This window comes from Triticum aestivum, chromosome 5B (genome assembly GCF_018294505.1).
Source record: "Triticum aestivum cultivar Chinese Spring chromosome 5B, IWGSC CS RefSeq v2.1, whole genome shotgun sequence".
NCBI lineage: Eukaryota > Viridiplantae > Streptophyta > Magnoliopsida > Poales > Poaceae > Triticum > Triticum aestivum.
In genome coordinates, this window is record NC_057807.1 from 10,567,447 (window position 1) to 10,578,039 (window position 10,593).

At 46.8% G+C, this 10,593-nt stretch overlaps 1 protein-coding gene across 2 annotated transcripts; it reads right to left on the reverse strand.

Moving 5' to 3' along the window:
* Window positions 1-2,141: 2,141 nt before the first annotated feature.
* LOC123110106 (uncharacterized) lies at window positions 2,142-4,957 on the reverse strand. Of its 2 annotated transcripts, none has more exons than XM_044530550.1 (4): window positions 4,603-4,957; window positions 3,778-3,878; window positions 3,493-3,692; window positions 2,142-2,694 (listed from the first exon to the last, which is right to left on the reverse strand). In XM_044530550.1, the coding sequence occupies exons 2-4, from the start codon at window positions 3,865-3,867 to the stop codon at window positions 2,358-2,360; spliced, it is 627 nt and encodes a 208-aa protein (XP_044386485.1). In that variant the 5' UTR covers window positions 3,868-3,878; window positions 4,603-4,957; the 3' UTR covers window positions 2,142-2,357. The 2 variants fall into 2 exon arrangements, with proteins under 2 accessions (XP_044386485.1, XP_044386484.1); XM_044530549.1 differs by having other exon boundaries at window positions 3,778-3,886; window positions 4,603-4,943.
* Window positions 4,958-10,593: the final 5,636 nt, after the last annotated feature.

The following is a 10,593-nucleotide window of genomic DNA, read 5'->3' on the forward strand; positions in this document are numbered from 1 at the left end:
TTTTCGGCCGGAGAGAGGACGTACGACAAGAAGGTCGGCGGGAGGCCGGGGCGGAGCTCACGGCACGGCCGGCGCGGAGCTCAAGCCCGGGGCAGAGCGGCGCGGGAGCGGGAGCGGTCCAGCGGGCGCGGCAAGGAGGAGTCCCTGTGGAGCCAGAGCTACGAGAAGGCCGTGGGTGTCATGGCGCGCAGCCTGCGCCCCAAGAGGCCGGTGTCGGGGCAGATGGCCGGCGTGGCCTGGCGCAAGCTCCTGGACGCACCGGCGAGCACGCTGGGCAGCGCGTGATCGTGTCGGCGGAGGAGCTGCTACAGATGGAGGCATAGGGGCGGTTGGAGGACGGGCGCACGACGAGGAGGCGGCTGCACAGCGGGGAGGCCGGCCATGGGTGCACGGCGGCAGCTGGCTGGCGGGCGTGAGGATCAGGGAGGAGATGGTCGCCGTGGCCTGGGGGCTCCACTGCTGTTGGGTGGGGGCTTGCCGTGTACTGGGCGCTTCACTGCTGTTGGGTGGGGGGCACGGCCGTGTAATTTTTGACCCCCAAGCCAAATTTGCCGCCGGATCGACCCCAAGCGGCTGAAAAAGTTGCTCCTGGGGGGCTCAACGGCTAGAGATGCTCTAATAGAAGGACTAAGCTATTTTCGAATCTTCACAAGTAGCATAGCGTTGCTGAGATCTTATTTCATGCCTTGTGATGTTGATGAAATTCTTAAGATTAGGGCTTCACCGAGATTAGAGGAGGATACACTTGCATGGGGTCCTGAAAAGTTTTTTTCTATTTAAAGTGCGTATGAGCTTGCGTTTGAGGAGGCCTATAGAGATGGCGTGTCAGCATCAAGTTCGGCTTCTAATGGACGTAGAACCTGGTGAAAATGGGTCTGGTATGCTGAAATGCCTCCTACGGTTCGCAATTTTGCCTGGAGAGTAGCAACCGACTCGTTGTCTACATCGGCCACCAGCGCGCTCTAAAGAAAACCAAATGGTCGGTACTGCAGAATGGTAGCTTGCTTGCTCGATAAATGTCCAGAAAACATTTTCTCAACCATAGAATTAAAAAAATATACTAAAAATAGGAAAAAAGTTCACGAATTCAAAAACTTTATGCATTTGGAAAAAATCATGAACTCGATAAAAGTTTGTGATTTTGGAAAAAGTTCATTGGTTTGTTATAAACGTTGACAAATTTTGAAAAAAATAATGAACTTGAAAACAAAGTTCATTAAGTTTTTTAAAAAGTTCATCACATTTCAAAAATATTCATGCATTTTATCAAGAAAAATAAAATAAAACTAAATAAAAAGGAAAAGAGTACAGAACAAAGAAAAAGGGAAAAAGTGAAGAAATAAGAAAGAAAGAAAAAACCAAACAAGACCATTTCATAAAAACCATAATTGAAGAAAGAAAAACGAAGGGAAGAGTTCTCTCTCATTCCAGACTTAGGTCAACTGGCCAGTTAACGAAGGGAAGAGCGTCTTTAGCGCCAGTTAACGACATGCACTTTAACGGGTTCTGAAGGCATCGAATAGGAAATGCCTTAGGTCTCAAACTAAGCGGGATATAGTCCCTCCCTCCAGGGTAGGCGCGCATCTATAACTCGCTTATAGTGAGATAGACCATCGCCTTGCCTGAAGTGGCGTGGTCATGGACCGGCCCAACAACACAATTGGTTCTATTCTTTTTCCGTTCGTTAACTTAGTCTAGTTTCTTGCATTTTTTTTCTATTTTTTCACATTTGAATCATAAAAGTACATATATTTCACAAGGAATTACTTCATTTTTTAATAGCTTTAAAGAATGTTTCTTATGTATAAAAAACATGTACAATATGTATGAAAAAATATACATCAAAACATATATCTGAAAAATGTTAATTATGTATCTAGCATTCAAGTGCGTCTAGATATATCCGTTTTAGCATCAATTAATATGAGACGAAGGGACTATTTCAAAATTTTTACAGTATATCAGAAAAAAATTCTTATGTATACAAAAAATGTATAGTCTATACCAAAAAAGGACACATCAAATATAAGCTAAAACAATATTTATCATGTATTTGAAAAGTGTTAAATGAGTATAGAAAAAATTTCTACTGTATATGAAAATGTACAATCCATATGACACAAAATAGCCCTCAAAACACATATTAAAAAGACAATTTCATTATGTACTTAAAAATGATAAACATGTACTCCCTCCTTTCAAAATATTTCTTCTGGTTTTGGTTTGAATTTGGACTAAAACCACAAAGTATTTTGGAAAGAAAGGCCACAACGACTGCCTTCCACTTACAACGGTCCAGAAAGCATGTTCCTCCTTTTGGAAGGCAAAGACAACCGTTCCATAGTTACAAGCTAACGTCAGACTTGATTTGCTGGTGCGGGAGCGGAGGCGTAGGCATCATCTTTAGAGGTAGCTGTTGTTGCCAAAGGAGATGTAGCGGTTGGTATCGAAGGAGGATTATCGCTTGCGGCTGCTTGGTGGTGGTCATCTTTCTGAATAAGAAGATACGAGGAGACCTCAAGGGCGACAACTACAAGAAACAGGAATATCGCATCCACGAAAACTCCTTCACCTCCGACACCTCCGACACAACTACCGTTCTCAATAGTTTTCCCAATAGTTTTCTCCTTATATCCTTCAATCCCTAATAGGGCGCCGCCCAGAAACACCAGCACCGCTATGATCGCTAGGATCCTGCAAGTATACATGAATGGCATAGAGACCACATGAATAAATACTACTTAAACAAACAATCCACCAAGTATATATAAATTTTGTTGAACTTGAGTCTGCAAATTTTAAGCAGAGGTGCATTTTTTTGAAAAACCCTAGAGAACGAATGTTCTCCTGGGTCCCTGTTGCCTTGCAGCACGACAGAGCCTGCACCACATAATTTTGACTCACGGCCATGCAGCCATATGATCATGATGCATACATGACATCGACACGACAACCTCAACATTCACCGCGGAAAATTAGGTTGACATGTAGCGATTTGAATAGTGTGTTGCCTAAGGGCATGTATAGTGGTTGATAAAGTAATCTTATCTTAAATCCATCAAGTAGTCTTGATATGACAATAAAAATGGTGTACAACAGGTTATACCTAAATATGTAATGAGAGATATTGTTGCTAAGAAATCATCTCTTAATTAGGAGAAAGCAGACCTTTTCTCCCGTTTCTCTCCCATTCACCTCAATATTTATCCTATGTGACACTTCTAACATAGCATCATTGTATTCATCTTAAGTTCATGGCCCTCTTGCGTGATTTTCTACCTACTGGACGGTTCTATTCCTAGGTTTCAAGTTTAGCGCCCATGGTGGAATTTCCTCCCTTTTCTCAAAAAACATTTAATATTAACTTTAGTGACATTGTTTTTTTGCCCGAAGATGATATTTTCCTTGACTACTGACAGAAAGTAGTTTTTTTTGCATGGGATAGAAAGTAGTTGAGATATGGAGGTTTCAGTGACAAAATTATTTACATACCATGAGATGACGTAGAAAACGACGGCGGCGACGCGATTGGCCCTCTTGGGATTCTGCCATGCCCCACAGCAGCCGATGGCCACGCTAGCGAGAATCTGTGTCGTTAGCGCCAGCACGGCCGCCACGACGCCGCAAGCCGTCGCCGGCGATCGCGCGTACTTGCACACGCTGCGGTCACCGCGGTCATCCTCATAGCGTCTCTGCATGAATGATTGTACACAGTGATTCTACATTATTGGTTGACTGGAGGTTGCAACCGAGGAAGAGATAATATCGCGTGCATACCAGTCCCAAGAAAACCGCACCGATGACTCCGAAGATGACAGTCATCACGGCGACGACGGTGGTCGCCACAACTATACCTTTCTTCCCCATGGATGATCACACTACACTCCTAATCGGGGGAGATGAGTTGGATAGTGCATTAGGCGCAAACATATAAATAGATGAACAAGTGCAGGAGTACAATGGTAGCTCGAATATGATTACTCGACGACGGGCTAACTCATGCATAAGGATTATCAATCGCATTAATTGCTCTATTTCTTCGTGATAAGCTATATAATTGCTCCATAACGACGGGCTAACTCATACTACTCCCTTCCATTCAAATTAATTGTCGCAACTCTAATACAACTTCCCTAAAGTATATATGATTAAGGCGCGCCTAGCCAAGAGATTTGTCGAGGATTCACGCGATCCGAGTGGAGTGGTGTCAAGAATTCCCGCCTCACCAAGCATGGCGAAAACAAGAAGGTCCCCGGCTCGCGGCTCAGAAAAAGCCTCACTTAAATCGGCAACTAGACCTCAAGAGAGGCCCCGCAAACTAACTCGACAAAAGCACATGCATGCTACTAAGTTTGAGACACTTATTTTGAGACGGAGGGAATATCACGTAGCTATAAATTCCATCAGACATGATGGGGAAGCACTGAGCAAAGAAAACTCCCGAGCTTGCAAACTGATGAACACAATGCGTGGATAAATAGAGAGTGAGAATCATGCCCTGCGGCTTCGCAAGAACTGATGAACTGAAAGCAAATCTCCCGGAGCACCAAACTATAGCTGAAAAAGAGGAGATGACTGAAGGAGGAGCAGAGGAATCCTTACGGGAGCTCCAAGTCGGCGGCCCAAATCAAGCAAGCGACTGCTGCCCACACCCACAGAGCCCTACACCACCATGCGGCCAGCGAAATCAGAGGACGGCAGCTACCGGGAGCACGACAAGGGAGAGAAAGGAAGCGCCGGAGTATGATTTTGGTTGAGAGGTGTGAATGGATCCTCGACACAAAAATCCAACCAATACCATCACTAATAAATAGCGTGAGGAGATAAAGCAATAATAAACAAGTGGATAGCTTCCTAAAAAAAGTGGATAGGATGGGAACTTATCTGGATCCCATGATTCAAGTACGTCTCTCAGGCCGGAAAGAAAGGATGAGAAGGAGCGGAATATTCAAGGATTGCATGCGACCGATGCACGATGCAGGTAGGGTCTGCATCAAACATTAGTCAGAGGTTGGCGAGTGCCTCTCTTGCTAGCTGTTTCTGTCGAGGCAGGCAGCCGGCCTCCGAGGACATACATACGCGTGCGTATATGCGTGGTGGTGCATGCATGTACGTGTCGACCGGGCCGCCGGAGATATTCAAAGCTTGCAGGTACCCCCTCCGTTTCAATTTACTCGTTGTGGTTTTAGTTCAAATTCGAACTAAAACCACGACGAATAAATAGGAACGGAGGGAGTAGTAGGGACCCGTTGGTGGATCCATATCAACATCGTGGCTGGAGTAAAATACATAGAACCATCACAATAGTCATTTGCGAAAAACTATTACTTTACATAACATGGCAAAAGTCACCCCACTGCCAACGTCTCTTCTTCCTGACTCACTGCACTCCTTCCTAACTTACTGAGGTACGATGCCCTTACTTTATTTGCTCGATGGATTTAGCTTCGGAGCAAGTAGATGCTCCGGTGCCCTTGAATTTTTATTTGGCATCGGCTTGACAACGTGGGGCATCGGTGCCAAATATCCAAAAAGCAAATTTGGCATCGCTTTTAACGTGCATAGTGGAAGGCCTTAGATGTCGTGGTTGGCACCGATGGAGGATCAGTCCCGGCAGCTTCTTGGTTGTGGCCTGCCTTCTAAAGAAGGACGTACGAGGCGATGTCGAGGCCAACAACTATTTTGAATAAGCTCGTCGCCACCACGAAAATTAGAACACCCGGTGTGATACAATTGTCGTCACCCATATAAATATTGAAATAGCCTCTAGACCCGACCAATGTTGCGGCCAGCAAAAATGTTATCACCGCTGCAACCGCAAAGACCCTGCAAGAGTATGCACGGAGAGACCAAAGTAACTAATTGATACTTGAAAAGTAATGATACTTAAATGAACAAACCTGCAACCATATATCGGTTCCCTATTGAACTTGTGTTTTCAAATTTTACAAATATTTTTGCGGAAATAATATGATAAATGGTATTTCCTCCATCCCATAATATAAGAGGGTTTTTGACACTTGAAAGTAAATTGAAATACACCCGGAAAAGTTGGCATATTTGGTTTCTGGTTAGCTACCACGTACCAGGAGAGGATGAACAAGAGGACGGTGAGGACGCGCCTGCCCTTGCTTTTGGGAGTCGGCCACTTCTCACAGCAGCAGCCGCAGCAGCCGATGGCCGCGCTGGCGACAATCTGCGTCGTCAGCGCCAGCACTGCCGCCACGAGGCCGCAGGGCATCGCCCGCGGCCTGTAGCTGTAGTCATCGCGGTTGCTTCGCGGAGCCGCCGTCTGTATGAACAAATGCACACACGGTTAAGAAGAGCCCGCACACAAGGATCGCTGATCGAGAAAGAGATCTAGGCGTGCTGTGCGTACCACGGCGACCAAGATTGCGCCAATGATTCCGGACAAGACCGTCAGCACAGCAAGGACGCCGGCCGACACCAACAGACCATTCTTGTTCTTCCCCATCTTCGAGCTCATCACTACTCTTGATTAGTTTTGATCTTTACTGATCTTCTAATTGACAGCTAGCTGGGTTGGATCAATCTCCATATATAAGCCAATCTCATTGCTCGACGACGGTCTAACTGATGCATGAAGATTGTCTTTTAGTCGCATCGCTGCATTTCGTTATAAACTATAAAGTGATGGTACTATATAGTTAGCTTAACCTCTGCCTAGCTAAAAAACATATGATGAAGTTGCATGGAACCTTCTCGATCGATCTCAGAAGACAGAATAACTTTGGGTTCTCAGCCCGGGGCAGTGCAGTGCGTGCATGTCTCGACTAGCTAATTTTGGTGTCGTGTTGGGCGCAGTTTCCTGTTTGTAACTTTTAAGCTACCATATGAACCAAGTGGCAAAGATGAAAATGATGCAAGTTGTAATTAGCATTAATAACTGCATTCACCAATGGATCTAGGGTTGAGAATCAACCAAGGAAAGTTTTGCTAGGTGGACTAGCATCTACAGCCGGACATGGCAAATTCGGCCCCTCAAACATCCACGGACACTGATCGTCAGTCCTCAAATTGCGTCGTCCACATCCACGTATCTCATATCCGATTTCATATATCCATTCTAAACCATGCAACGTCGATAAAAACAACGTATATCATGAGCGACGGACATACAAATGCACAATCCATTCACGAAAAGATCACAGTCGGATCTTCAAAAGATCGCCACAGTTCACATAATGCACATAATACGACGGGCAAGTTTAAACTACATCCAAAAACTTGAATTTAAAGCGGAGAAGTCGGATCTTCACCACTTCCTCGCCGACCCTTTCCTCTTCTGGTCGCCCGCGTAGCTCTAGGATTTGGCGGCTAGTGGAGGATCGTCCGAGTCGTCATACGAGGCACTATGGTTGTCGCCGTTGTTGTCATCGTCGGAGGTGTCGGAGAGAATGATGAGCCCTTTGAGCCGCATGACGGCCCTGTTCTGCTGCCGCGTGAGCTTCGGCAGCCGAGCCGCCTCTCGCTCGGACTGCTTAATAGCAATCTGGAGCGCCTTGGTGTTCTTCCAGCGGAGCCCCCGAGCGTCCATCTCCACCGTGGTAAACGACCGGCGGTAGACCCAAGCGAGGAGCCGCTCGTCCTTGTCGGGCTCCGCCTGCATCCCGCGGCGGTGGCATGGACTGCTCAGCCGCGTCCCTGTCCCTTGCCCGCTGCCTCACGCAGCGGGCGGTGGGCGCCTCTGATTCCGGCGTGCGCGTCCGGGCCGGTGTAAAGATGCTCATAGATCATACATCACTAGTAGAAAAAGGGTCAAATGTGAAGCACATTAGTGCCGTTTGAATTTGAGCCGGCACTAATGTGTCCATTAGTGCCGGTTCCAACGGCTAGGCGGGCGGACATCATTAGTACCGGTTCATGGGCAACAATTAGTACCGGTTCGTGGCATGAACCGGTACTAATGAGGCTGTGTCAGGCTGTGGGCCCCACGAACACCTTTAGTACCGGTTCATGGCATGAACCGGTACTAGAGTTTCTTATTAAGCTGATTTTTAGTCCCACCTCGCGAGGAGAGAGGTAGTAGGAGTGGTTTATAAGCCGTGAGTGCAGAGACGATGAAGGAGAGGCGCAATGCTCACCTGCAGGTTGCTTAGCTTCAAGCCTTTCGGAATAGAATAGATTGCACGGAGCTATGTGCAGTGTAGTCTACATGTTGGAAATATACCATAGAGGCAATAATAAATTAGTTATTATTATATTTCCTTGTTCATGATAATCGTTTATTATCCATGCTATAATTGTATTGATAGGAAAATCAGATACATGTGTGGATACATAGACAACACCATGTCCCTAGTAAGCCTCTAGTTGACTAGCTCGTTGATCAATAGATGGTTACGGTTTCCTGACCATGGACATTGGATGTCGTTGATAACGGGATCACATCATTAGGAGAATTATGTGATGGACAAGACCCAATCCTAAGCCTAGCACAAAGATCGTAGTTCGTATGCTAAAGCTTTTTTAATGTCAAGTATCATTTCCTTAGACCATGAGATTGTGCAACTCCCGGATACCGTAGGAATGCTTTGGGTGTACCAAACGTCACAACATAACTGGGTGGCTATAAAGGTACACTACAGGTATCTCCGAAAGTGTCTGTTGGGTTGGCACGAATCGAGACTGAGATTTGTCACTCCGTGTAAATGAGAGGTATCTCTGGGCCCACTCGGTAGGACATCATCATAATGTGCACAATGTGACCAAGGGGTTGATCACGGGATGATGTGTTACGGAACGAGTAAAGAGACTTGCCGGTAACGAGATTGAACAAGGTATCGGTATACCGACGATCGAATCTCGGGCAAGTACAATACCGCTAGACAAAGGGAATTGTATACGGGATCGATTGAGTCCTTGACATCGTGGTTCATCCGATGAGATCATCGTGGAACATGTGGGAGCCAACATGGGTATCCAGATCCCGCTGTTGGTTATTGACCGGAGAACGTCTCGGTCATGTCTACATGTCTCCCGAACCCGTAGGGTCTACACACTTAAGGTTCGATGACGCTAGGGTTATAAAGGAAGTTTGTATGTGGTTACCGAATATTGTTCGGAGTCCCGAATGAGATCCCGGACGTCACGAGGAGTTCCGGAATGGTCCGGAGGTAAAGATTTATATATGGAAAGTTGTTGTTCGGGTTCCAGAAAAAGTTCGGGTTTTTTCGGTATTGTACCGGGAAGCTTCCAGAAGGTTCCGGAGGATTCCGGAGGGGTCCGGAGGTCCGGAAATTGTTCCACCACGTCCAATAGAGTAGCATGGGCTGTAGGGGGGCGCCCTAGCCTTAATGGGCCAGGGGCACCAGCCCCCCCCAAGGCCCATGCGCATGGGAAGGGGAAAACCCTAAGGGGGAGGGCCTCCACTTGACTTGGGAGGCACTCCTCCCCCCCTTGGCCGCCGTCCCCTCCTCAGATTGGATCTGAGGGGGCCGGCCCCCCTCTCCCTTGCCCCTATATATATGTGGGGGGTGGGAGGGCAGCCGCACCACAAGTTCTGGCGCAGCCCTCCCCCTCTCCCAAGTACTCCTCCTCTCCCGCGGTGCTTGGCGAAGCCCTGCAGGATTGCCACGCTCCTCCATCACCACCACGCCGTTGTGCTGCTGGTGGATGGAGTCTTCCTCAACCTCTCCCTCTCTCCTTGCTGGATCAAGGCATGGGAGACGTCACTGGGCTGTACGTGTGTTGAACGCGGAGGTGCCGTCCGTTCGGCACTAGGATCTCCGGTGATTTGGATCACGACGAGTACGACTCCTTCAACCCCATTCTCTTGAACGCTTCCGCTTAGCGATCTACAAGGGTATGTAGATGCACTCTCCTTCCCCTCGTTGCTAGTTTCTCCATAGATAGATCTTGGTGACACGTAGGAAATTTTTGAATTTTTGCTACGTTCCCCAACAGTGGCATCATGAGCTAGGTCTATTGCGTAGATTCTTTGCACGAGTAGAACACAAAGTAGTTGTGGGCGTTGATCTTGTTTAATATGCTTACCGTTACTAGTCCAATCTTGTTTTGACGGTATTGTGGGATGAAGCGGCCCGGACCGACCTTACACGTACACTTACGTGAGACAGGTTCCACCGACTGACATGCACTTGGTGCATAAGGTGGCTAGCGGGTGCCAGTCTCTCCCACTTTAGTAGGAATGGATTCGATGAAAAGGGTCCTTATGAAGGGTAAATAGCAATTGACATATCACGTTGCGGTTTTTGCGTAGGTAAGAAACGTTCTTGCTAGAAACCCATAGCAGCCACGTAAAACATGCAAACAACAATTAGAGGACGTCTAACTTGTTTTTGCAGGGTATGCTATGTGATGTGATATGGCCAAGAAGAATATGATGAATATATGTGATGTATGAGATTGATCATGTTCTTGTAATAGGAATCACGACTTGCATGTCGATGAGTATGACAACCGGCAGGAGCCATAGGAGTTGTCTTTATTTATTGTATGACCTGCGTGTCATTGAACAACGCCATATAATTACTTTACTTTATTGCTAACCGGTAGCCATAGTAGTAGAAGTAATAAGTTGGCGAGACAACTTCATGGAGACACGATGAT